Raw genomic sequence first — 27,778 nt, 5'->3', positions numbered from 1 at the left:
GAAAATACAACTCAAAGCCTCAGAACAGATGACAAGCAGCTTTGGATTGAGCAGTGGTGATGGCTGAATAGGCAGATTGGCTCAATAAATGGAGAGAGCTAGAGGCCAAGGGTGTTACAAAATTTAATTAATAAAATATCCTCAAATTTAATCATCATAAGGATTTCAGAAAAAAGAAAGTAATATGAATTTTTATGGGCATTTACAACACTTGGTTAGCAACATATATTCACACGAGCACACCAAGTCTCATAATCGCCAACATAAACTAATCATACTTATTATTCAAATATCATTGACAAAATATCTAAAAAAACACATAAATCTTCAAAATAGATCATAAACCATACTCCAACAAGCTAAAAATCAGATTCAAAACGTGTTTATATACACATTGTTTATTATTAGAAAGACTCTTCAAATAGATACAAACAAAGATATTTCACAACAACATAATAACAAGCATAACCAACATTCTTAACTTATTGTAAAACTCAATATGAAATAGCCACTACTTCAGAGAAAATTAGACATATTGGATGACTCAAAACACAAATTAAACCAACAATATTCTTATTATTCAAGAACAAGTCTCACGGTTAACCAAAAAAAAATTATAATTCAATGACAGTAAGAAAAAAATGTGTGTCCCTATCATTGTATTATAATTTTACTTAATCAAGTTTTGATGTCCTCCCAGCCAAATATAATGTAAGAATGAGTTGCCATTTAATATTCAACTAGCAATTTCTTATAAATAACAATAAACTATAGATGTCAAGAGTCTCACCTGTCAACACCCTTGAGCTCCACCACAATTTTCCCAGAATGGTGGTCATCAATATATTCAAACTCACCAATATATCCTATAATAAAGAGAGGTAGAAGAACAATACAATTTAAATACAAAATTTTAATGAACTGGACACACATAAAAAGCCAAGTTTCACATATATTTACTATGCTTCTACATAACCAGCAAAAACTTGGATGGACATTAGTTAAAACCTGCATTCCTAAGAGTTTAAAGAAGACAAAGATAAACAAAATTAAGTATGAGCATGAAATATTTTACATAATAAATTAAAAAATTCATAAACACAAAGAGAGACCTCTGTCAGTTTTGGTACAATCTTATGGAGACACTGGGACAATTGCTCAGGAGCACAATAGGCCATTGCACCAAGTAATTGAACACTACTTTGCTTTGTTGCTAAGCTTTATACTCAAGACCCTACAAAAGTAATGCATTAAATTAAATCCTTCATATAAATACTATATTAGGACAATCTTTCTCTAAGCAAACAAAGAAATCTCTTTCAACCCCAAAACACGTCTCTTAATTGGCAACCTATATTACTAACACAAAACCATTGAAAAAAATTCAGTTTCAGCATCAAGTGGAAAGAAGAAAATTGGGTTTACATAAAAAAAATGCTCGACAAATATGTAATAATCAGAACCTAACCTTTTTGCAAACAAAACAAAGAAAAAAGATGAGGCTTTCACCAACAAGTTCCAACCCGAGCTGTCGTGGGATCAAAACACATAAGCCAAGCATGACAAATGAGATTTAGATGCAGAAAGCAAATTGGAAAAGATAAACAAGTAATTCAGGTTCAGTTAAATCAATCGTGAAAATCACTTTAGAAATTATTTATAAACACCTTCTCGAGGGAGTAGTTTATGAGATCCAAGAATGATGTGAACTGGCTGAAAACTATTCCTTTTGCAGAACCATCCTTCTCAATCATGAATTTGATTTCTTCCCTTTGGATCAACATACTTAACTTAGTAACAGGTAAATATTACAAGAACAGCATGCATACAAGAGATAACAGAAGCAGATAAAGGCCTAGTCATAGTTCTCCAGTGTAGAGTCCAAGAACTTTACTTAGCTAATTGTTTAGTAGTATTATAGTATGTTTAGTGTTATCATTGTTACTTTGGATTTTTGGTTCAGACCGGGAGTTATTTGGACACTCATAGTAGTACTTATAGATTTTCTAAGTTTAACCTATAGTTTAAGAATATTAAGTATAACCTAAGGTTTGATTAATGTGTCTGATATTAAGGAATATATTATTATATTATAAGGTTTAGACATCAACCAATAGGATTTTAAGCACATGTTTTGAATGGTAATTAAGGATTTAGTATTTTTGAGGATTAAATTAAATAAGGGTAAAAGTTTGAATGTATAGGGTCAGTCAGCAGCTTTGAGCACGTTGAGGGCTTAGTCAAGGCTGTTTACTCCATTCAAACTCAGCTAAAAATGTGTAAATTCGTGTTTAAATATTCAGCGTATGCCGATATATCGCAGCTATAGGGGGCGATATGTCGCAGCACGTAGATACGGAAAACACGAATCGATGCACGGTCGCCTCGGGAACAAAGGTCCAGGCGATATATCGCCTATAGGGGGCGATATATCGCCTCCACCAGCATGAATTCAAATACATTTGAATTCTTTTCCCTTCAGCCATTCAAACTCCTTCAACAGTCCAGCATCTTCTGAACGAGTCTTCAGCCTCTGCTGAACGATTATTCAAATGATTTTCACCTAAAAAGCCATTATTTTTATTCAAGTAAAATCAAGATATTTTCATTCCCAAACTCTATAAATAGGACCTAGTACCCAGCCATTATTCACCATTTTCTCTAAGTTCAGAGGCTGCTAGTGTTAAGTGAGTGTGAGAGTGTAAACACTTGGTTTGGGGAAAAACTATAAGCTTAAACATCATAAGCTTATCAAACACTTGGGAAGTGAGTTCTATAGTATTTCGGTGGAGGTTAGATTGATCTTGCAATCTTTGAGGTAAACCCAAAACTCTAGTCCTTTCTGTATTCTATGTTATTTCTTTTCTCAAAACCTTCTACTCAGTCCCCTAACCTTATTCTTATTTTTGGTTAGGGAATCCAAGTTCTTAAGCACTTAAGTGGTGGTAAGCATATTTTCGTTTAATGGTTTAGTCTTCCTATTCTCTTTCATTTCATCTCCTTTCTTTAGACTCACCCTTGTTCATTGTGGTTTTAGGAGTGTTCCAAAAGTCCTAACTCAGTCCATTTTATCTCGGTAACTTTGGTAAGGAAAATAGGCTAGAATTAATATGTTATGTGCTTATGTTATCTATATGTTTATGTTATTAAAAGTGTTATGATATGTATATGTGTATGTAGGCTTGGGCATATGACCCATATGACTAACAAGACCCCAAATGGGTTATGGGCATATGACCTACTTAGCTAGTAGGACCCCATTAACCCCATGGGCATATGCTTGTTTAGTCTATGGGACCCCAAGTAATAATGTCCATTATAATAAGTGTATGTTATATGTATTATGTTAAGTCTTTATGTTTTCTTATGAAATTGTGTATATGACTATGTGTTAGGTTTTTCCTTGCTGGGCATTAGGCTCACTCCTTTCTGTTTATGTGCAGGAAAATAAGCTTAGAGGCGGTAAGATTCGTGATGCTTGGGAGGATGTGTATCGATGATGAATGGAGTCAAGGGGCCGAGCGTTATCGATTCGAGGATGTAGTCTCCTTTTATGTTTTTTATGGTTTTACATGTATTTTCCGCATTATTATGTAATGTCTTTTATTTTAAATCTTATTTTGTTTTAAAGACAATGGGATCCCAAAATCCTTCTTAGTATTCTGTTTCTTTGTAAATAACTCTTATTTTCAAGTTACTCAATAAATTATGGTATTTTCGTAAAATGTAAGTTTTTATGTATAGTTTCGATAATGGTCCAATTAGTCTAGATTAGTGGGTCATTACAGTTGGTATCAGAGAAAACGATTCCTTCGCATGAAGTTCTCCTCGATACACATGCTCAAAGCTCCGAATCGGACCGCCAAGTAAGTGTTTAAGTTACAAGTTACAAGTTACTTTGTCTATGTGTATAGCTAACAACTTTAGTGTTTATGTTTCAGTTAAAAATGAATGGAGCTTTAACCTACCAAGATATCCGAGCCATTAAGGCCTTAAAAAGAATAAGGGAGCCAAGAAACACCATAGGAGCCTTAGAAAGGATTACACGAAGGTTGCTTTTGTTTCACCAAGCAATAGGTGGCCTTCAAGAGGCTAAACAAATAATGCTAAGATCAACGGAACAATATGTATTAGTGATTAGGTTGTTTAAAGATTTCCATCCTGTAATAGCAGCCTTAGAAGAAATATGGGAAGAAATGAATGATGAGGATGAATCACCATTAGCAATGAGATACTACTTCCTCTTAGTTAGGTTCACCGCAAAATTTGAATTTCAATTCACCAAGGAGCAAAAGAATAGGATTCTCACAAACCTTCCTAGAGGGCATTTTGATGCTCATGATAATGATGACTATGAGGCTATAGATGATGATATGTTAGATGACGGATCAGATGTAGAAGATCCCGATTTTTAGATTAGTAGTTTTTATTTGTTTTATTTACTTTTATGTTATGATTGTAATAAGTGAAATTGTTTTCCAAATGAATAAACATGCTATTTGAATATCATGTGTGAGTTTGAATTTTTTTCACAATCATAATAAATACTAAATAAAATGAATAATGACTGAGTTCGGTGAGGGTGGATACGAATCAATGAACCTGGTTTCCTTGTTGAGAGTTAGGGGGCCTTAGTAGTGGGAACGATTTTACTGATCCCAGCCCTCCCTCAATATGGTTAACTTTGGAACAAAGATAAGTTTCGAGCCTGAGAATTAAGTCATATAGGATTATTAGAAACACACTTAGAAAATAAAGATGACTTGTTTTTCTAAGTATAGAAACCCACTCTAATAATAAATAAAGACCTATATAATTTTTCATAAAAAGTCATAATAAATAGGTCCGAGATATGTTTGTTTTAGAATAAGTTTTTGCCTTAGAGCCTATTAAAAAAAAAAAAGTTCTAACATGTTTCTTTTAACTGTTAGAACTCTGCTACGATGTCTCTCCGAAGATCTGCTCGCACCAACGGGAACGCTTCCAACGATGTTCCAGCGACCAATGCGGTCCCTACCGTTCGCCGAAGGAGAGTGCGTGTTACTGCTCGCCGCAATGCGCCGGCACAGCCAGCTGACAACACTGCAGAGATTGCCAGACTGCGACAGCAAGTTGAGGAACTTCTGCAGCAACAACGCCAACAGGCTCAATCTCAGCCTCAGCCTCAGCCTCCGCCACAGCCACAGCCGCAGCCGCAGCCACAGCCAATGGCCCCAGCACCCCAACAAGTTGGTCCGTATGGGGGATGGCCTATGACGAATTACGCTCCTTATCCTGTACAGCATATGGAGCCAGTGTACGAGAGGTTCCGCAAGCAGCACGCTCCGAACTTCGAAGGGACTACGGACCCCTTTGAAGCAGAAGAATGGCTAAGGAATGTGGAGCCGATCCTAGCCCACATGAACCTCAATAATGCTGACCGCATATCCTGCGTCTCATCTTTACTCAAGAAAGATGCCAGGATATGGTGGGATTTGGTCCAGCAATCCCACGATGCTGCCACTATGACGTGGACCCGATTTGTGGAGCTCTTCCACAAGAAGTACTACAATTCAGCAGTGCTTGCTACGAGAGTTGAGGAGTTCACCAATCTGAAGCAAGGAAACTTAACAGTGGCGGAATATGCTCGTCAGTTTGATCGCTTAGCCAAGTTCGCGGCAGAGTTAGTTCCGACCGATTATCTGAGGGTGAACAAATTCGTGAGAGGACTCCGACCAAAGATTGAGATGGGGGTGAAGCTAGCAAACCCGGGAAACACTTCATATGCCGACGTTCTTGAAACGGCAATTGAAGTAGAAAGGTTGCAAGCCAACGTGAGCAAAGAAGAAGCCAGCAAGCCGGAACCTAGGCAGCAGAGCCAACCTCAGGCCAGTCGGAACAACAATCAGTCCAGCAACAGTCAGTCCAACAACAACGGTAACGGACAGAAGAGAAGGAATCCTGACAACAAGCAAGCCGACAACAATAAAAGGGCACGACCAAGTAATGGGGGAAATAGGTCGGGCTACGTGGAATACCCGCCATGTGCCAAATGTCAGAAGAAGCACCCCGGAGAATGCCGTGCCAACACCAAGGAGTGTTTCAACTGTGGTCAAGAAGGGCATCGTAAAAGAGACTGTCCTCAGCAAAAGCCGGAAGGAAAGAAGGACGAAAAGATGGTTCCTGCTCGGGTTTTTGCTTTAACCCAAGGAGAGGCGGATGCTAGCAACAAGGTGGTCACAGGTCAGGTTTCCATCCTCAATAAATTATGTCATGTATTATTTGATTCGGGAGCCACCCATTCGTATATTTCGTTAGGAATGATAGATAAACTAGACAAACCTAGTGAAAGATTTAGAACTAGGTTTGCAACCGAGTTGCCTTCGGGCAAAGTAGTTCTATCATCACGAATTGTACGAGGCGTACCAATCAAGATTGAGGACAAGGAACTAGAAGGAGACCTGATAGAGCTGGTGATCAAAGACTTCGACGTCATACTAGGCATGGATTGGCTAGCACGGCATGGCGCAACGATCGACTGCAGACGCAAGAAGGTGACATTCGATACTCCTGACGGCCAGAAACTGTGCTTCATGGGACAAGCTTCAGGACTACGCACACCGTTAGTATCATCTCTCAAAGCTCAGAGAATGATGGAGAAAGGATGTCAAGCATTCTTAGCCAACATCACGAATGTGGAGAAGGAGACATCACTCAAAGTTGGAGATGTTCGAGTCATACAAGAATTTCCAGAAGTTTTCCCCGATGACTTGCCAGGATTGCCGCCAACTAGAGAAATAGACTTCACGATAGAATTAGTACCGGGCACCGAGCCTATCTCTAAGGCACCATACCGGATGGCACCTACGGAACTCAAGGAGTTAAAGACGCAGCTACAAGAACTCCTAGACTTGGGTTTCATTAGGCCAAGCCATTCACCATGGGGAGCTCCGGTACTATTCGTGAAAAAGAAGGACGGAAGTATGCGCATGTGCATAGACTACCGTGAGCTGAATAAAGTAACGATTAAGAACAAATACCCGCTACCTCGGATTGATGATTTGTTTGATCAACTCCGAGGCGCGACTGTATTCTCTAAGATCGATTTACGGTCCGGGTATCATCAGCTCAAGGTAAAGGGGGAAGATATTCCTAAGACAGCCTTTAGGACTCGTTATGGACATTACGAGTTCTTGGTTATGTCTTTTGGTCTTACTAACGCGCCAGCCGCGTTTATGGACTTAATGAATAGGGTCTTCAAGGACTACTTGGATAAATTCGTCGTTGTGTTCATCGACGACATTTTAATTTACTCCAAGGATGAAGTGGAGCACGAGGAACACTTGAGGATGATTTTGACGCGATTGAAGGAGCACCAACTCTACGCGAAGTTCAAGAAATGCGAGTTTTGGCTCTCACAAGTGGCGTTCCTCGGGCACATCATATCGAGAGACGGAGTTGCAGTAGATCCATCGAAGGTAGAGGCCGTGAAGGATTGGCCTAGACCAAAGAACGCGTCGGAAGTAAGAAGCTTCTTAGGGCTAGCAGGTTACTATAGAAAGTTTGTAGATGGCTTTTCTAAGATAGCCACTCCACTCACCAACCTGACCCGGAAGCAACAAAAGTTTAACTGGAATGATAAGTGTGAGGAAAGCTTCCAGTTGCTTAAGGATAAGCTTTGCTCAACACCAGTACTTAGTGTCCCAACACCCAACGACAAGTTCGTTGTCTACTGTGATGCATCAAAGTTAGGATTGGGATGCGTACTGATGCAAAATGACAAGGTGATAGCCTACGCGTCACGTCAGTTAAAGGAGTATGAACAACGCTATCCAACTCACGATATGGAGTTGGCAGCGGTGGTCTTTGCGTTAAAAATCTGGCGCCATTATCTTTACGGAGAACGGTGCGAGATTTATACGGACCACAAAAGTTTAAAATACTTCTTTACTCAGAAGGAGCTTAACATGAGGCAGCGCCGGTGGTTGGAATTAGTAAAGGATTACGACTGCGAAATCCTATACCACCCGGGGAAGGCAAACGTAGTTGCCGATGCACTTAGCCGAAAAAGTTATGGGAACTTAGCAGCCTTATCCGGAATAGAAAAGCCACTACAGCAGGAGCTTATCAGTGCCGGAATAGAAGTGGTTGTAGGCAAGTTGGCTAACTTGTCTATCCAATCGAATATGCTAGAAGACATACGGAATGGTCAGAGACATGATGATTCACTAGCAACGCACATGGATGCAGTCAGAGAAGGCAAGACTACAGATTTCTCAATATCCAGTCAAGGTTTATTGAGATATAAGGATCGGGTATGCGTGCCAGACGATCAAAGTATTAAGAAGACGATCCTAGAAGAAGCGCACAATACTCCGTACTCAGTTCATCCAGGGTCTACCAAGATGACTCATGACATCAAGGCAGTCTATTGGTGGCCAGGGATGAAGAAGGACATAGCAGAGTATGTATCTAAGTGTCTGGTATGCCAGCAAGTGAAGGCGGAGCATCAGCGACCTGCAGGATTATTGCAACCGCTTAGCATACCGGAGTGGAAGTGGGACGATATAGCCATGGACTTCGTGACGGGTCTGCCAAAGACAAATAAGCAGCATGATTCTGCTTGGATAGTCATAGATAGACTAACCAAGTCGGCTCATTTTCTGCCTGTTAAGACTTCTTATACGGCAGACCAATATGCAGACATCTACATCCAAGAGATTGTACGATTGCATGGAATCCCCAAGACGATAGTATCAGATAGAGGATCAGTGTTTACGTCAAGATTTTGGAGAAGCTTACAGCAAGCCATGGGTACTAAGTTAAGTCTTAGTACAGCTTTCCATCCTCAGACAGATGGGCAGTCAGAGCGTACGATTCAGATTTTAGAGGATATGCTACGCGCATGTGTACTTGACTTCGGAGGATCGTGGAACAAGTACTTGCCGCTGATCGAGTTCTCGTACAACAACAGCTACCAGTCGACGATCGAGATGGCACCTTATGAGTTGCTATATGGAAGAAGGTGTCGATCACCGTTGCACTGGGACGAGGTAGGAGAAAGGCAGCTTCTAGGGCCCGAAGCTGTTAGACAAGCACAAGAAGCAGTAACGCTTATTAGACAGCGTATGCTTGCTGCTCAAAGCCGACAGAAGAGCTATGCGGATACCAAGCGACGCGATGTGGAGTTCCAAGTTGGAGATCAAGTCTTCCTGAAGATATCTCCTATGAAGGGTGTCAAGCGGTTCGGGAAGAAAGGCAAGCTCAGTCCCCGATTCTTAGGTCCTTTTGAGATATTGGACAAAGTGGGACCAGTTGCGTATAGACTAGCCCTACCGCCAGCACTAGCCGATAGTCACAACGTCTTCCACATCTCGATGTTACGCAAGTATGTGTCAGACCCATCTCACGTCCTCAAGTACGACACCATAGCACTCCAGAAGGACTTAAGTTACGAGGAACGACCGATTAGCATCCTAGATAGGGGGATGAAGCAGTTACGGTCCAAGAGCTTTCCTATAGTTAAAGTCCTGTGGAGCAATAGTTCTGAACGCGAGGCAACGTAGGAGTTGGAAGAGGACATGCAGAGCCGGTATCCGGAGTTATTTGGTAAGTAAATTTCGAGGACGAAATTCTTTTTAGTAGGGGAGAATTGTAGAGTCCAAGAACTTTACTTAGCTAATTGTTTAGTAGTATTATAGTATGTTTAGTGTTATCATTGTTACTTTGGATTTTTGGTTCAGACCGGGAGTTATTTGGACACTCATAGTAGTACTTATAGATTTTCTAAGTTTAACCTATAGTTTAAGAATATTAAGTATAACCTAAGGTTTGATTAATGTGTCTGATATTAAGGAATATATTATTATATTATAAGGTTTAGACATCAACCAATAGGATTTTAAGCACATGTTTTGAATGGTAATTAAGGATTTAGTATTTTTGAGGATTAAATTAAATAAGGGTAAAAGTTTGAATGTATAGGGTCAGTCAGCAGCTTTGAGCACGTTGAGGGCTTAGTCAAGGCTGTTTACTCCATTCAAACTCAGCTAAAAAATGTGTAAATTCGTGTTTAAATATTCAGCGTATGCCGATATATCGCAGCTATAGGGGGCGATATGTCGCAGCACGTAGATACGGAAAACACGAATCGATGCACGGTCGCCTCGGGAACAAAGGTCCAGGCGATATATCGCCTATAGGGGGCGATATATCGCCTCCACCAGCATGAATTCAAATACATTTGAATTCTTTTCCCTTCAGCCATTCAAACTCCTTCAACAGTCCAGCATCTTCTGAACGAGTCTTCAGCCTCTGCTGAACGATTATTCAAATGATTTTCACCTAAAAAGCCATTATTTTTATTCAAGTAAAATCAAGATATTTTCATTCCCAAACTCTATAAATAGGACCTAGTACCCAGCCATTATTCACCATTTTCTCTAAGTTCAGAGGCTGCTAGTGTTAAGTGAGTGTGAGAGTGTAAACACTTGGTTTGGGGAAAAACTATAAGCTTAAACATCATAAGCTTATCAAACACTGGGGAAGTGAGTTCTATAGTATTTCGGTGGAGGTTAGATTGATCTTGCAATCTTTGAGGTAAACCCAAAACTCTAGTCCTTTCTGTATTCTATGTTATTTCTTTTCTCAAAACCTTCTACTCAGTCCCCTAACCTTATTCTTATTTTTGGTTAGGGAATCCAAGTTCTTAAGCACTTAAGTGGTGGTAAGCATATTTTCGTTTAATGGTTTAGTCTTCCTATTCTCTTTCATTTCATCTCCTTTCTTTAGACTCACCCTTGTTCATTGTGGTTTTAGGAGTGTTCCAAAAGTCCTAACTCAGTCCATTTTATCTCGGTAACTTTGGTAAGGAAAATAGGCTAGAATTAATATGTTATGTGCTTATGTTATCTATATGTTTATGTTATTAAAAGTGTTATGATATGTATATGTGTATGTAGGCTTGGGCATATGACCCATATGACTAACAAGACCCCAAATGGGTTATGGGCATATGACCTACTTAGCTAGTAGGACCCCATTAACCCCATGGGCATATGCTTGTTTAGTCTATGGGACCCCAAGTAATAATGTCCATTATAATAAGTGTATGTTATATGTATTATGTTAAGTCTTTATGTTTTCTTATGAAATTGTGTATATGACTATGTGTTAGGTTTTTCCTTGCTGGGCATTAGGCTCACTCCTTTCTGTTTATGTGCAGGAAAATAAGCTTAGAGGCGGTAAGATTCGTGATGCTTGGGAGGATGTGTATCGATGATGAATGGAGTCAAGGGGCCGAGCGTTATCGATTCGAGGATGTAGTCTCCTTTTATGTTTTTTATGGTTTTACATGTATTTTCCGCATTATTATGTAATGTCTTTTATTTTAAATCTTATTTTGTTTTAAAGACAATGGGATCCCAAAATCCTTCTTAGTATTCTGTTTCTTTGTAAATAACTCTTATTTTCAAGTTACTCAATAAATTATGGTATTTTCGTAAAATGTAAGTTTTTATGTATAGTTTCGATAATGGTCCAATTAGTCTAGATTAGTGGGTCATTACAGTTGGTATCAGAGAAAACGATTCCTTCGCATGAAGTTCTCCTCGATACACATGCTCAAAGCTCCGAATCGGACCGCCAAGTAAGTGTTTAAGTTACAAGTTACAAGTTACTTTGTCTATGTGTATAGCTAACAACTTTAGTGTTTATGTTTCAGTTAAAAATGAATGGAGCTTTAACCTACCAAGATATCCGAGCCATTAAGGCCTTAAAAAGAATAAGGGAGCCAAGAAACACCATAGGAGCCTTAGAAAGGATTACACGAAGGTTGCTTTTGTTTCACCAAGCAATAGGTGGCCTTCAAGAGGCTAAACAAATAATGCTAAGATCAACGGAACAATATGTATTAGTGATTAGGTTGTTTAAAGATTTCCATCCTGTAATAGCAGCCTTAGAAGAAATATGGGAAGAAATGAATGATGAGGATGAATCACCATTAGCAATGAGATACTACTTCCTCTTAGTTAGGTTCACCGCAAAATTTGAATTTCAATTCACCAAGGAGCAAAAGAATAGGATTCTCACAAACCTTCCTAGAGGGCATTTTGATGCTCATGATAATGATGACTATGAGGCTATAGATGATGATATGTTAGATGACGGATCAGATGTAGAAGATCCCGATTTTTAGATTAGTAGTTTTTATTTGTTTTATTTACTTTTATGTTATGATTGTAATAAGTGAAATTGTTTTCCAAATGAATAAACATGCTATTTGAATATCATGTGTGAGTTTGAATTTTTTTCACAATCATAATAAATACTAAATAAAATGAATAATGACTGAGTTCGGTGAGGGTGGATACGAATCAATGAACCTGGTTTCCTTGTTGAGAGTTAGGGGGCCTTAGTAGTGGGAACGATTTTACTGATCCCAGCCCTCCCTCAATATGGTTAACTTTGGAACAAAGATAAGTTTCGAGCCTGAGAATTAAGTCATATAGGATTATTAGAAACACACTTAGAAAATAAAGATGACTTGTTTTTCTAAGTATAGAAACCCACTCTAATAATAAATAAAGACCTATATAATTTTTCATAAAAAGTCATAATAAATAGGTCCGAGATATGTTTGTTTTAGAATAAGTTTTTGCCTTAGAGCCTATTAAAAAAAAAAAAGTTCTAACATGTTTCTTTTAACTGTTAGAACTCTGCTACGATGTCTCTCCGAAGATCTGCTCGCACCAACGGGAACGCTTCCAACGATGTTCCAGCGACCAATGCGGTCCCTACCGTTCGCCGAAGGAGAGTGCGTGTTACTGCTCGCCGCAATGCGCCGGCACAGCCAGCTGACAACACTGCAGAGATTGCCAGACTGCGACAGCAAGTTGAGGAACTTCTGCAGCAACAACGCCAACAGGCTCAATCTCAGCCTCAGCCTCAGCCTCCGCCACAGCCACAGCCGCAGCCGCAGCCACAGCCAATGGCCCCAGCACCCCAACAAGTTGGTCCGTATGGGGGATGGCCTATGACGAATTACGCTCCTTATCCTGTACAGCATATGGAGCCAGTGTACGAGAGGTTCCGCAAGCAGCACGCTCCGAACTTCGAAGGGACTACGGACCCCTTTGAAGCAGAAGAATGGCTAAGGAATGTGGAGCCGATCCTAGCCCACATGAACCTCAATAATGCTGACCGCATATCCTGCGTCTCATCTTTACTCAAGAAAGATGCCAGGATATGGTGGGATTTGGTCCAGCAATCCCACGATGCTGCCACTATGACGTGGACCCGATTTGTGGAGCTCTTCCACAAGAAGTACTACAATTCAGCAGTGCTTGCTACGAGAGTTGAGGAGTTCACCAATCTGAAGCAAGGAAACTTAACAGTGGCGGAATATGCTCGTCAGTTTGATCGCTTAGCCAAGTTCGCGGCAGAGTTAGTTCCGACCGATTATCTGAGGGTGAACAAATTCGTGAGAGGACTCCGACCAAAGATTGAGATGGGGGTGAAGCTAGCAAACCCGGGAAACACTTCATATGCCGACGTTCTTGAAACGGCAATTGAAGTAGAAAGGTTGCAAGCCAACGTGAGCAAAGAAGAAGCCAGCAAGCCGGAACCTAGGCAGCAGAGCCAACCTCAGGCCAGTCGGAACAACAATCAGTCCAGCAACAGTCAGTCCAACAACAACGGTAACGGACAGAAGAGAAGGCATCCTGACAACAAGCAAGCCGACAACAATAAAAGGGCACGACCAAGTAATGGGGGAAATAGGTCGGGCTACGTGGAATACCCGCCATGTGCCAAATGTCAGAAGAAGCACCCCGGAGAATGCCGTGCCAACACCAAGGAGTGTTTCAACTGTGGTCAAGAAGGGCATCGTAAAAGAGACTGTCCTCAGCAAAAGCCGGAAGGAAAGAAGGACGAAAAGATGGTTCCTGCTCGGGTTTTTGCTTTAACCCAAGGAGAGGCGGATGCTAGCAACAAGGTGGTCACAGGTCAGGTTTCCATCCTCAATAAATTATGTCATGTATTATTTGATTCGGGAGCCACCCATTCGTATATTTCGTTAGGAATGATAGATAAACTAGACAAACCTAGTGAAAGATTTAGAACTAGGTTTGCAACCGAGTTGCCTTCGGGCAAAGTAGTTCTATCATCACGAATTGTACGAGGCGTACCAATCAAGATTGAGGACAAGGAACTAGAAGGAGACCTGATAGAGCTGGTGATCAAAGACTTCGACGTCATACTAGGCATGGATTGGCTAGCACGGCATGGCGCAACGATCGACTGCAGACGCAAGAAGGTGACATTCGATACTCCTGACGGCCAGAAACTGTGCTTCATGGGACAAGCTTCAGGACTACGCACACCGTTAGTATCATCTCTCAAAGCTCAGAGAATGATGGAGAAAGGATGTCAAGCATTCTTAGCCAACATCACGAATGTGGAGAAGGAGACATCACTCAAAGTTGGAGATGTTCGAGTCATACAAGAATTTCCAGAAGTTTTCCCCGATGACTTGCCAGGATTGCCGCCAACTAGAGAAATAGACTTCACGATAGAATTAGTACCGGGCACCGAGCCTATCTCTAAGGCACCATACCGGATGGCACCTACGGAACTCAAGGAGTTAAAGACGCAGCTACAAGAACTCCTAGACTTGGGTTTCATTAGGCCAAGCCATTCACCATGGGGAGCTCCGGTACTATTCGTGAAAAAGAAGGACGGAAGTATGCGCATGTGCATAGACTACCGTGAGCTGAATAAAGTAACGATTAAGAACAAATACCCGCTACCTCGGATTGATGATTTGTTTGATCAACTCCGAGGCGCGACTGTATTCTCTAAGATCGATTTACGGTCCGGGTATCATCAGCTCAAGGTAAAGGGGGAAGATATTCCTAAGACAGCCTTTAGGACTCGTTATGGACATTACGAGTTCTTGGTTATGTCTTTTGGTCTTACTAACGCGCCAGCCGCGTTTATGGACTTAATGAATAGGGTCTTCAAGGACTACTTGGATAAATTCGTCGTTGTGTTCATCGACGACATTTTAATTTACTCCAAGGATGAAGTGGAGCACGAGGAACACTTGAGGATGATTTTGACGCGATTGAAGGAGCACCAACTCTACGCGAAGTTCAAGAAATGCGAGTTTTGGCTCTCACAAGTGGCGTTCCTCGGGCACATCATATCGAGAGACGGAGTTGCAGTAGATCCATCGAAGGTAGAGGCCGTGAAGGATTGGCCTAGACCAAAGAACGCGTCGGAAGTAAGAAGCTTCTTAGGGCTAGCAGGTTACTATAGAAAGTTTGTAGATGGCTTTTCTAAGATAGCCACTCCACTCACCAACCTGACCCGGAAGCAACAAAAGTTTAACTGGAATGATAAGTGTGAGGAAAGCTTCCAGTTGCTTAAGGATAAGCTTTGCTCAACACCAGTACTTAGTGTCCCAACACCCAACGACAAGTTCGTTGTCTACTGTGATGCATCAAAGTTAGGATTGGGATGCGTACTGATGCAAAATGACAAGGTGATAGCCTACGCGTCACGTCAGTTAAAGGAGTATGAACAACGCTATCCAACTCACGATATGGAGTTGGCAGCGGTGGTCTTTGCGTTAAAAATCTGGCGCCATTATCTTTACGGAGAACGGTGCGAGATTTATACGGACCACAAAAGTTTAAAATACTTCTTTACTCAGAAGGAGCTTAACATGAGGCAGCGCCGGTGGTTGGAATTAGTAAAGGATTACGACTGCGAAATCCTATACCACCCGGGGAAGGCAAACGTAGTTGCCGATGCACTTAGCCGAAAAAGTTATGGGAACTTAGCAGCCTTATCCGGAATAGAAAAGCCACTACAGCAGGAGCTTATCAGTGCCGGAATAGAAGTGGTTGTAGGCAAGTTGGCTAACTTGTCTATCCAATCGAATATGCTAGAAGACATACGGAATGGTCAGAGACATGATGATTCACTAGCAACGCACATGGATGCAGTCAGAGAAGGCAAGACTACAGATTTCTCAATATCCAGTCAAGGTTTATTGAGATATAAGGATCGGGTATGCGTGCCAGACGATCAAAGTATTAAGAAGACGATCCTAGAAGAAGCGCACAATACTCCGTACTCAGTTCATCCAGGGTCTACCAAGATGACTCATGACATCAAGGCAGTCTATTGGTGGCCAGGGATGAAGAAGGACATAGCAGAGTATGTATCTAAGTGTCTGGTATGCCAGCAAGTGAAGGCGGAGCATCAGCGACCTGCAGGATTATTGCAACCGCTTAGCATACCGGAGTGGAAGTGGGACGATATAGCCATGGACTTCGTGACGGGTCTGCCAAAGACAAATAAGCAGCATGATTCTGCTTGGATAGTCATAGATAGACTAACCAAGTCGGCTCATTTTCTGCCTGTTAAGACTTCTTATACGGCAGACCAATATGCAGACATCTACATCCAAGAGATTGTACGATTGCATGGAATCCCCAAGACGATAGTATCAGATAGAGGATCAGTGTTTACGTCAAGATTTTGGAGAAGCTTACAGCAAGCCATGGGTACTAAGTTAAGTCTTAGTACAGCTTTCCATCCTCAGACAGATGGGCAGTCAGAGCGTACGATTCAGATTTTAGAGGATATGCTACGCGCATGTGTACTTGACTTCGGAGGATCGTGGAACAAGTACTTGCCGCTGATCGAGTTCTCGTACAACAACAGCTACCAGTCGACGATCGAGATGGCACCTTATGAGTTGCTATATGGAAGAAGGTGTCGATCACCGTTGCACTGGGACGAGGTAGGAGAAAGGCAGCTTCTAGGGCCCGAAGCTGTTAGACAAGCACAAGAAGTAGTAACGCTTATTAGACAGCGTATGCTTGCTGCTCAAAGCCGACAGAAGAGCTATGCGGATACCAAGCGACGCGATGTGGAGTTCCAAGTTGGAGATCAAGTCTTCCTGAAGATATCTCCTATGAAGGGTGTCAAGCGGTTCGGGAAGAAAGGCAAGCTCAGTCCCCGATTCTTAGGTCCTTTTGAGATATTGGACAAAGTGGGACCAGTTGCGTATAGACTAGCCCTACCGCCAGCACTAGCCGATAGTCACAACGTCTTCCACATCTCGATGTTACGCAAGTATGTGTCAGACCCATCTCACGTCCTCAAGTACGACACCATAGCACTCCAGAAGGACTTAAGTTACGAGGAACGACCGATTAGCATCCTAGATAGGGGGATGAAGCAGTTACGGTCCAAGAGCTTTCCTATAGTTAAAGTCCTGTGGAGCAATAGTTCTGAACGCGAGGCAACGTGGGAGTTGGAAGAGGACATGCAGAGCCGGTATCCGGAGTTATTTGGTAAGTAAATTTCGAGGACGAAATTCTTTTTAGTAGGGGAGAATTGTAGAGTCCAAGAACTTTACTTAGCTAATTGTTTAGTAGTATTATAGTATGTTTAGTGTTATCATTGTTACTTTGGATTTTTGGTTCAGACCGGGAGTTATTTGGACACTCATAGTAGTACTTATAGATTTTCTAAGTTTAACCTATAGTTTAAGAATATTAAGTATAACCTAAGGTTTGATTAATGTGTCTGATATTAAGGAATATATTATTATATTATAAGGTTTAGACATCAACCAATAGGATTTTAAGCACATGTTTTGAATGGTAATTAAGGATTTAGTATTTTTGAGGATTAAATTAAATAAGGGTAAAAGTTTGAATGTATAGGGTCAGTCAGCAGCTTTGAGCACGTTGAGGGCTTAGTCAAGGCTGTTTACTCCATTCAAACTCAGCTAAAAAATGTGTAAATTCGTGTTTAAATATTCAGCGTATGCCGATATATCGCAGCTATAGGGGGCGATATGTCGCAGCACGTAGATACGGAAAACACGAATCGATGCACGGTCGCCTCGGGAACAAAGGTCCAGGCGATATATCGCCTATAGGGGGCGATATATCGCCTCCACCAGCATGAATTCAAATACATTTGAATTCTTTTCCCTTCAGCCATTCAAACTCCTTCAACAGTCCAGCATCTTCTGAACGAGTCTTCAGCCTCTGCTGAACGATTATTCAAATGATTTTCACCTAAAAAGCCATTATTTTTATTCAAGTAAAATCAAGATATTTTCATTCCCAAACTCTATAAATAGGACCTAGTACCCAGCCATTATTCACCATTTTCTCTAAGTTCAGAGGCTGCTAGTGTTAAGTGAGTGTGAGAGTGTAAACACTTGGTTTGGGGAAAAACTATAAGCTTAAACATCATAAGCTTATCAAACACTGGGGAAGTGAGTTCTATAGTATTTCGGTGGAGGTTAGATTGATCTTGCAATCTTTGAGGTAAACCCAAAACTCTAGTCCTTTCTGTATTCTATGTTATTTCTTTTCTCAAAACCTTCTACTCAGTCCCCTAACCTTATTCTTATTTTTGGTTAGGGAATCCAAGTTCTTAAGCACTTAAGTGGTGGTAAGCATATTTTCGTTTAATGGTTTAGTCTTCCTATTCTCTTTCATTTCATCTCCTTTCTTTAGACTCACCCTTGTTCATTGTGGTTTTAGGAGTGTTCCAAAAGTCCTAACTCAGTCCATTTTATCTCGGTAACTTTGGTAAGGAAAATAGGCTAGAATTAATATGTTATGTGCTTATGTTATCTATATGTTTATGTTATTAAAAGTGTTATGATATGTATATGTGTATGTAGGCTTGGGCATATGACCCATATGACTAACAAGACCCCAAATGGGTTATGGGCATATGACCTACTTAGCTAGTAGGACCCCATTAACCCCATGGGCATATGCTTGTTTAGTCTATGGGACCCCAAGTAATAATGGCCATTATAATAAGTGTATGTTATATGTATTATGTTAAGTCTTTATGTTTTCTTATGAAATTGTGTATATGACTATGTGTTAGGTTTTTCCTTGCTGGGCATTAGGCTCACTCCTTTCTGTTTATGTGCAGGAAAATAAGCTTAGAGGCGGTAAGATTCGTGATGCTTGGGAGGATGTGTATCGATGATGAATGGAGTCAAGGGGCCGAGCGTTATCGATTCGAGGATGTAGTCTCCTTTTATGTTTTTTATGGTTTTACATGTATTTTCCGCATTATTATGTAATGTCTTTTATTTTAAATCTTATTTTGTTTTAAAGACAATGGGATCCCAAAATCCTTCTTAGTATTCTGTTTCTTTGTAAATAACTCTTATTTTCAAGTTACTCAATAAATTATGGTATTTTCGTAAAATGTAAGTTTTTATGTATAGTTTCGATAATGGTCCAATTAGTCTAGATTAGTGGGTCATTACATCCAGCAACATCAAATGAATAAAGAACAGACTAGTACACATAATGCCTGTTATCAGCAAAAAGATTTCTCACTAAATTTTTTACACAAGATGGTGTACGCTAACAATTTTGCCACTGTAATCATGTCACCAACTTTGTCCCTAAACATATTCCAAAAATAAATGATGATAAAACCACGTTATCTGAAAACAATTAAAATCCTAAAGCGATTACAAGTAATGAAATGCAATTAACACCAGCCAAACGGCTAAAGTCGATAATTGGAAACTATCTGTGTTCCTCTCTATATTCATTTAAATAAATATATACATCTAATTTCATTGTCAGTATCAAATATGACAAGTTTTTTTAAAAAAAAAAAGAAACCAAATATTTTAATCTTTTACTTTTTTTTTCTTTTTCTTCTTTTTTATACAATGGGAATTTGATCCCCTCCCCTTCCCATACAAATATTCTGGGCAGCATCATAACTAAATTAACAGGATGACAAAAACTATGGCAAGTATTTTTAAAAGAGACTATATACATGAATACTTGTCAAATCATGTAGCAGCATGCCTAGCATGCCTATTAGGTATACATAGAACATGCATGAACTAAAGAATTCAAAGACAATACATGATTTATTAAAATTATACATACCAAAGCCTCAATTTTTGTGCTTGTTTGAAAATTGTCAAGTTGAACTCTGTTTAGAATACTTGATGCCCTGAAGCCCTTTATTGTAGTTTTACTGGTCTGATTCCCATTATCTGCAATTGCTGTCAAATCAACAGTAAGCAGTGTCGAGCAAGAAGGGCATGAGACTTGTCCCAAGGAAGCAGCATAATCAATCAAACAAGCTTTGCAAAAAGCATGTTCATAAGAGGTAACCTGAAAAGAGAGGAAAATCCAAGCAAAACTCAGTAAAACTAAAAAGCAAACATTTAAAAGAAAAATATACACTACTCCAGGATTTATGAAAGAAATCAACAAATAAACATTTAATTTATTTTCAGAAAATAATCTGTTACAACCATTCCTTGGTTGCCAAAGCACTTTAACATTTCAAACCAAAAAACAGAGAGTTTGGCTAAAATTAACCATAAAAGTGAATCGAGATCCATCAAAGCTTGAATAACTAAAAGCTCTGAAAATGAAACGAGATAGAAAGAAAACCTTGCGATTTGACGTCTTCAGATTTAAGAGCTTTCATAATTACCCAGATTCTTTGGTGGCTTTTCATCCTCTCGGTGTCCGGAGCACAACCATTCCCTTGGAATCTAGTTTGGACGACGGTGGAGGTTCGAAAAAGCTTCGAAACCCACAACTGCGGTGCGACTTCCAAGCTCCTCCTGCGGCGATCTCCGGCGCGTCAGGTGGCGGGGTCACAGGGAGAGAGGTTTCAACAAACTCTGAAGCCGTTCGTGTTGTTCGCCGAGCGTAAGGGAGAGGGAGTTGAGAGAGTGAGTGTTGCAGCTGAGAAGTGAGAAAGATAGAGAGATAGGGTTTAGGGGAAAAGAAAAAAACGTGGGTTGGTAGAATTTTTAGTTTTTATTTTAATTTTAAATACAAATTTATTATAAATATATTTTATTTATATTTTTTCCAACTATGTACACACGTGGCATGCCACATGTTATACAATGTGTACACATCATATTATTTACCCCACATAAGCTTCCAAATAAGCATTTATAATAATAAAATAATATAATGAAAATAAAAAATGGGGGGAATATTGAGCGGGAATGGTTAAAAAATTTCCTTCTATAATATACGTAGGTAAATATCATTACCTACTGATATTATTGGTAGGTAAAGCTATGTTCTGAAATATAATATAATGGACTAGCATTTACCTACTAATATTATCTACCAATAAACATTGGTAGGCAAAATGTCCCTACCAATATATATTGGTAGGTAAAGATCAGATTTCTTGTAGTGACTGTTTGAGTTGTTTATGATGTTTTCTTGCTGGGCCTTGGCTCATGGGTGCTACGTGGTGCAGGTAAAGGCAAAGGCAAGTTAGATCAACCCTGATTGGAGAGCTCAGCGAGCAGAATATACATAGCCAGGTGCTTGGACGCCACGGTTGAGATCTAAGCAAGGACATGGAACCTAAAGACTGTCTGTTTTGCCTTAGTATGGCTAGTGATACTCATGTACCTTTTGGGAGTCTGTAAACTTATTCTAACTTTGTTTTTTGTATGGGATCCCACGTTTACTACAGTTTAAATATATGAAATAAGTCTTTTAAGACCAAAACCTTTTCAACCTTAGCTCTTACATGTTTAGTGACACATTTTCAAAATAATGACTTGATTAGCAAGTCCTGGACCTTTATAAGTACACAGTGTAACGGTCTTGGCTATTCAGGGCGTTACAATTACTCAAAGAAAATAATCCACAAAATATAAAACCCACCAAAATTACAAATCACATAAAATGGCATAGCAAACCATATCAAACTTAAGTATAATAAATACCTGATTCTGGTTTTATTCTTTCAAAACATCTGGTGGAACTCAAACGAGAGAGAGTTGGGGCTAGCACCTGCCGAAGATATGTTGGGAATGAGACTGTGAGAGAGAGTGAGAGAAGATTTCTCTGCTAGGGTTTCTTTGCAGGCCTTCACCCAAGAAAGAGAGGATCCGGGTTTAGAAAGTGACAAGAGATAGAGTCACGATAGGCAAATGGAAAGGTGGAGAGAAAGAAGAATTGAAGATGCGAAATAGAGGGAATTATTTTAATTAGGGAAATTTGCGGCAATAATACCTATATAGTTAATTTTGTTGCACTTAAATGCTTATGTAAAAAATTTGGCAGCAATAATGCCTACCGTTACGAATTTGGTGCAGACGTTGGTCCCTGGCCGTCAACTCTGATTAGGGACCAACGTGGTAGCCATGTGGCAACACCGAATTGGCCCAATCATTTTTATTATAATAAAATATTATAAAAATATATTTTTTTAAAATTTAGTTAATTAAAATTTTAATTTAAAAATATAAAAATATATTAAAAAAAACTAAACTGATTATACAAAAAAGGTCTTCTTCATCAAATTTCTTGCAAACAACATACAAATGACTAGAAATCTCACTCTTGCTGCTCCTCCTAATATTATAGCCACAGTTTTTCCTGTATTTGCTCCACCCACAGAATCAAAAAATCAAACCCCATTACAAAAAACCAAAAGCAAAAAAAACCCTCAAATATTATTGTGAAAAAGCAAGAACCATTATTAATTTTATGCATATATATGTTTGTTTGTATATACCTAATGAAGATGAAGAAGATGATGATGAGGATGATCTTCTGGGAACCCTATTTGGATAATAACTATAACTAATAAAGCACTTATGGAGATAGATTTGTCTTGATATGGAACTCCCATTCTTAACACACTCACTGCAGTCCGAGTCCCTCACATCCCCTTCACACTGAGCCAAAACATATACTGATTGGTAGTTGGTGGTGTAGAAATCGTGTCCTGGAACGACATCGTTTTCCATGACAGAGAAAGTTGTGTCCCTCCTCTCCTCAAAGCCAGTCCTGGCCATGTTGGTACTCCCACACGTCTTGAAGAGCATCTCCATGCTTGAAATCTGAGTAAAACCATAGACCTTATAGAGCAAATAGCAGCCATAGAGCTGGAATCTCGCAGCTACAGTCTTTCCACAGAGAGTTTCAGCCATGGAAGGTAGCTTGCTCACACAGTTGTAACAGTCGACATTCCTGAGATCTCCTCTGCATTGAAAGATACCAGTGAATGAGGTCTGGTGTAATGCCCCAAAATCCCTAATGCGGGTTAATGGCTGGATTAGTAGGCCGGGAGAGCCATAATTGTTTAATTATGCCATTAAATGATTATATGTATGTTTATGTGAATTATATTATAATATGATGTTAAACGCATGCATGTGGGTCCACATTTGATTATTTGGGTATTTTAGTAATTTGGCCCGTTGAGGGCATATTTGTGTATTTTGGTGCATATTGTGATTTATGGATGAGATCCCATTATTATGGGGATATATTCGAGCTATTCGGCATGAGACGGTCCTATGTTGCAAATTAGCGGTTTTGTCATAACGGGGTCAACTATTGGGATATTGGATAATGAAAATGGTTATTTGATGATATATTGGGAGTTATTGAGATCAGGAGGAAATTCTTGGAGTTTTGACTATTTTGTCCTCGGGGGTGTTTTTGGGACCCCGAGCATTATGTTTTATTTGAGGTTACTTAAGCCTGAAGTAGCCTGTCAGAAGAAAATCTTAAGTCAAAACACTTTCTATCTCTCTCCCGTAAACCTTTGTGACCATTCGTTGCAATTTCGAAGAAATCTTGAGTTTAAGGAGTCGGAATCAAGCAAGGATCGAGGCATAGCGATCCTAGGAAAGATTAGAAGCTTCTTGACCAAAGGATTTAGCAAGAAACAGCCCAATCAAAGGTAATTCAAGCTTTAAGTTTTGAGTTTTAGAGTTTATAAGCTTTGATTTGGATTTTGTGTATCGGTGGGTGTTATTCCCATTTCCTGCCTTGGGCCCGAGATGGTGGTCCAGGCCCACTAATTGGGTAATTGGAGGCTGGGCCTTACCCATGTTCGCTTGGCAGGGAATGATTAACGACGACAGCCCAAGTGTGGGTCTAGGCCCGGACGGTGTCCAGGAAGGATGATCCGGGACGGTTATCCCAGAGACATATAGCTGTTGTGGGTTATGGCCGAAAGTATGCAAAATGGTCCCGGAGCCTGATAAACGATCTGGGACCTGTATGAACAATCCAGGCCAATGGCAAACGAAGAGGGACAGGGGTAAGCGAACCCGGGTCAAGTCCTCAGGGTTGGCAGGAAAAAGCATCCGTGACCTTGAAGCCACCCCATGACGCGTGGGGGTTGTCCCCACTTTTCACCTGCAGAAAAGGCCACATCGGGATTGCACGCCACTGGTTTAGATCTGCGCTACCACTGCACTGACTGATTTTGTCCCCTGAACCTGCCTCGTAACTCAGAATGCCCAGACCAAAAGCCTCATTTTGCCGGGTGAAATACAGGCTTTGGGCTGGGCCAGTGGGTTTTGATCATTCTTCGTCTTTTGTATTGAGCTTCCGATAGAGAAGCCATGGGTATTTATATCCTTGTTGGGCCCGGGTCAGCTCGGCCCAAGCCCGGTGATCCTGTGAGCCTATAAATACAGGTGACAGAGCACTGGAGAAGGGACCTCAGTTTTGCTTGTACACCGTTACTCTGCTAAATCTGCTAAAGCACTGCGCTTGATATTGTAATGCCTCAAATTTCCTAATAAGGTTTAGGACCTTGATTAGGAGGTCGGGAGGGCCATAATTGATTTATTATGCTATTTAATGATAATATGCATGTTTAGGTGTATTAAATATGCATGTGAACCCATTTGTGATTAATTGGGTGGTTTTCATATTTTGGCTATTTCGGGCATTTTTGGCATATATGTGAAATGGGCGTGGTGCTTTGTTATTATTTGGTTATGCCAGGGTTACCCAGCACAAGACGATTCTAGGAGGTAAGCTAGTGGGAAAGTCACAACGGGATTTAAGCTTGACTTGGAGTAAGTTAAGGGGTATTTAGAGCATTACCGGGTTATTGGGTAATGGGAAATAATATTTGGTGATAAATTGAGAGTTAGTAAGACTAGGGGGAAATTCTGGAAGTTTTGACTATAATGTCCCCGGGGGTGTTTTCGGGACCCGAGCATTAGGTTTTATTGGAAGCTACTTAAGCTTGAAGTAACCTTTTAAGAAAATAAAAAGAACGTTCAGTATGTTCTCTCTCCCTGAAAGTTCCCTTTTCGTTTCCCGATCGCGTTTTCGAAGGTGTCTTGAGTTCTAGGACTCGGAATCAAGCAAGGATCGAGGCATAGCATTCCTAAGGAGAATTAGAAGCTTATTAGTGGGAGGATTTAGTTGGAAACAACTCAATCAGAGGTAATTCAAGTTTAAGTTTTTAAAAGTTTTTAAGCTTGAATTAGATTTTGTGAATCGTTGAGTTTTTAGTTCGTTTGAGCCTTAGGTTTTGGTGGTTTTGGACCATTGGGAAATTTGGGAACTTTGATTTGTTGATTTGGGAATGTTTAGACATGTTTTTGGGAGGTTTTAAAAGGTTAAAAATGAAGGAAAATGGCTGCCCCGAAGTTGGGTCGTGGCCCTGTTCTTGGGCGCCGCGGCCCTGGTTCGATGAAGCTGGTGGCAGGAGTTGTTCCTGCTGGGTGCCGTGGCCTTATGCATTGGGTGCTGCGGCCCTTGCTTTAGATTTAGCTAGGGGCCGCGGCTCAGACAGGCTTTTGAGCCCGTTTGGGTGTTTTGACCCTGGAAACATGGTTTTAGGCCTCGGGAACATTCCTACTACCCGGGTTAGTGAGGATTGACGTCTTGGAGGCTAAGTTTTAGTTCAAGGATTGGTTTTAGAACTTGAACTCATTAGATCACCATTTGTGGTTGTGACTAGGTTATCACTAGAGGCTTGGAATCAGGATCGTGCTTGTGGCTCATTTGTTGGTAACCTGTGCTTGGACCGAAGGTAAGAAAACTGCACCCCATATGTGACATGCATGGTTATGTTTGATGCATGTTGGATGTTAAAATGGAAACATTGATAGCATAATGAATGCTTGGAAATTTGCCCATTTGCATATGATTATTATTGAGGCATGCTGGCTGGTTAAATGTGATGCATGTGATGCACGAGAAACATGTGATTAGGGCATGCCATGAATGATGAATATGTGATTGGTCAGAGCTTGAGCCTCTGTGTTTGTGCACGATCATTATTATGCTCGCAACTGTTAGGTAAGCATGATAAATGACATGTGATATATATTGATAGCATTGCTTACTTGTGCATGGCTCTGACTAACTAGTCAGAATTGGCAAAGGTGTTAGTATCAACTGTGAAGCTGTGACTCATTAGTCAGGTTCGGTAGTGGTACTGGGCACTGGTCACATTGCACTGACTCATTAGTCAGGACGGCCTTAGTGTGATCTACGCAAGCCAACAAAGATTAGATCTAATCGACTTTCTGCATTGGATGACTCAAAGAGCATTAATGCCGGACCGACCTCAAGTTCGATGAATACTAAAAAGCGCTTGTCTAGCCAAGGGCTAGCCATTTAGAGCCAGGGCCAGCGAGCCCCGTGACTGTTATGTCACATGGCTATGGGCACCGGCCCCACAGTGACGTGCTTGTCAGTCACTCATTTGATAAGAGCCATTGCAGGAAAGCCCAGGTAACGGTGTCGTTACATGGCTATGGGCACTGAGGCCCTAGTGACTTGTTTGTCAGTCACTCAGTATGGTTTACCAGAACCTTAAGTGATATTCACTCATCTGATCAGAGCTATGAGCTCTGTATGATCATTTTGATCATCATATGCATGGCTTTGGGCACTGAGCCCCTAGTGACTTGTTTGGCAGTTACTCAGCATGGTTTACCAGAACCTCAAGTGTTGCGACACTCATCCGATTAGGATTGACTTGACAGTCATCCATTCAGAAGGGCGGGATTTCTTGTCCTGGATGCCCCAGCATTAGTTTGAATTCATTTGCATGCTTGAATAAAGCTGTGTTTGCTAGGCATGCCAGATATGATTTGATATCATGATATGACTGTTCATGAGCATATGAGTTTTCTTGCTGGGCTTCGGCTCACGGGTGCTTTGTGGTGCAGGTAAAGGCAAAAGGAAGCTGGACCATCCTTGAGTTTGAGAGCTTAGGTGATGCATGTACATATGCAGCTGCTCGACCAATACTTGGGCAAGGTTTGAAAGAGGAACTAGGGTTAAACCCTGTTTTGCCGCTTAGAACAACCTGTTGTAAATATTCTCTTGTAATAGACTCTGAAATTATATTTTTGGGATCCCAACGTATACAGTAAACGTTCTAGTGAAACGTTATATCTTAACCAAAATTTTTAATCCCTAAACTGCTAATCATACTTAGTTACACGTTTATGGCCAAACGACTCGATTACCGAGTTTAGCATTGTTTGCAATGTGCACTGTAGCGGTCCCTGGAGTTGGGGTGTTACAGATATGTTCACCCTTCATGGCAACATCTGTGAAAATAATCTGATCTGGTTGTACACCTCTTTGAACAGCATCTGGAACACCAATAGTTTATCAGTTACTAATTTATCTTTCCTTTGTAAGATAAATACCCATTACTACATTATGAAATATAAATAACAAAGAAGAATTCAAATATTATGCATGTAAATGATTTATCTTGAGAAATGGTAAAATGGCAGTACAATTGTAGAGTCTCAACTCGCCAGCAGCAGGAAATCTGAGAAGCCAAAGTGCACTATTTGGTACTCGCTTAAGGATGTTGCACCTGCATTTATCGACACATGAATCAGTATAGTTATTGCTGTGATTCAATCAATTCAAAGTTATGCAAATATAAACACTCGACTAACCATGTATTGAAAATATCAGGATCCATCTTGTAT

General features: G+C 40.4%; 2 protein-coding genes and 1 long non-coding RNA gene across 3 annotated transcripts; 1 reads left to right on the top strand and 2 right to left on the bottom strand.

Moving 5' to 3' along the window:
- Window positions 1-1,056: 1,056 nt before the first annotated feature.
- LOC133815809 (uncharacterized) lies at window positions 1,057-20,757 on the bottom strand. The gene is made up of 3 exons (XR_009884843.1): window positions 20,466-20,757; window positions 1,469-1,528; window positions 1,057-1,234 (listed from the first exon to the last, which is right to left on the bottom strand). It is a non-coding gene; the product is annotated as an uncharacterized LOC133815809 (long non-coding RNA).
- LOC133816821 (uncharacterized) lies at window positions 6,963-20,086 on the top strand (the record flags this gene model as incomplete). Its single annotated transcript, XM_062249123.1, has 7 exons — window positions 6,963-7,703; window positions 8,016-8,101; window positions 8,903-9,113; window positions 14,723-15,463; window positions 15,776-15,861; window positions 16,663-16,873; window positions 20,036-20,086. Coding segments are annotated over 7 exons (2,127 nt in total), but the record flags the coding sequence as incomplete, so codon positions are not given.
- A 1,551-nt stretch (window positions 20,758-22,308) lies between the features above and the next one.
- Window positions 22,309-24,227, bottom strand: LOC133813869 (plasmodesmata-located protein 2-like). Its single transcript, XM_062246904.1, has 4 exons — window positions 24,165-24,227; window positions 23,999-24,067; window positions 22,573-23,071; window positions 22,309-22,442 (listed from the first exon to the last, which is right to left on the bottom strand). Exons 1-4 carry the CDS (start codon window positions 24,225-24,227, stop codon window positions 22,330-22,332), a joined length of 744 nt encoding a protein of 247 aa, XP_062102888.1. The 3' UTR covers window positions 22,309-22,329.
- Window positions 24,228-27,778: the final 3,551 nt, after the last annotated feature.

The sequence above is a fragment of the Humulus lupulus genome, chromosome 2 (genome assembly GCF_963169125.1).
Source record: "Humulus lupulus chromosome 2, drHumLupu1.1, whole genome shotgun sequence".
Classification (NCBI taxonomy): Eukaryota; Viridiplantae; Streptophyta; class Magnoliopsida; order Rosales; family Cannabaceae; genus Humulus; species Humulus lupulus.
Note: the sequence above shows the minus strand (reverse complement) of the source record. Positions and strands in the feature narration are given on the sequence as shown.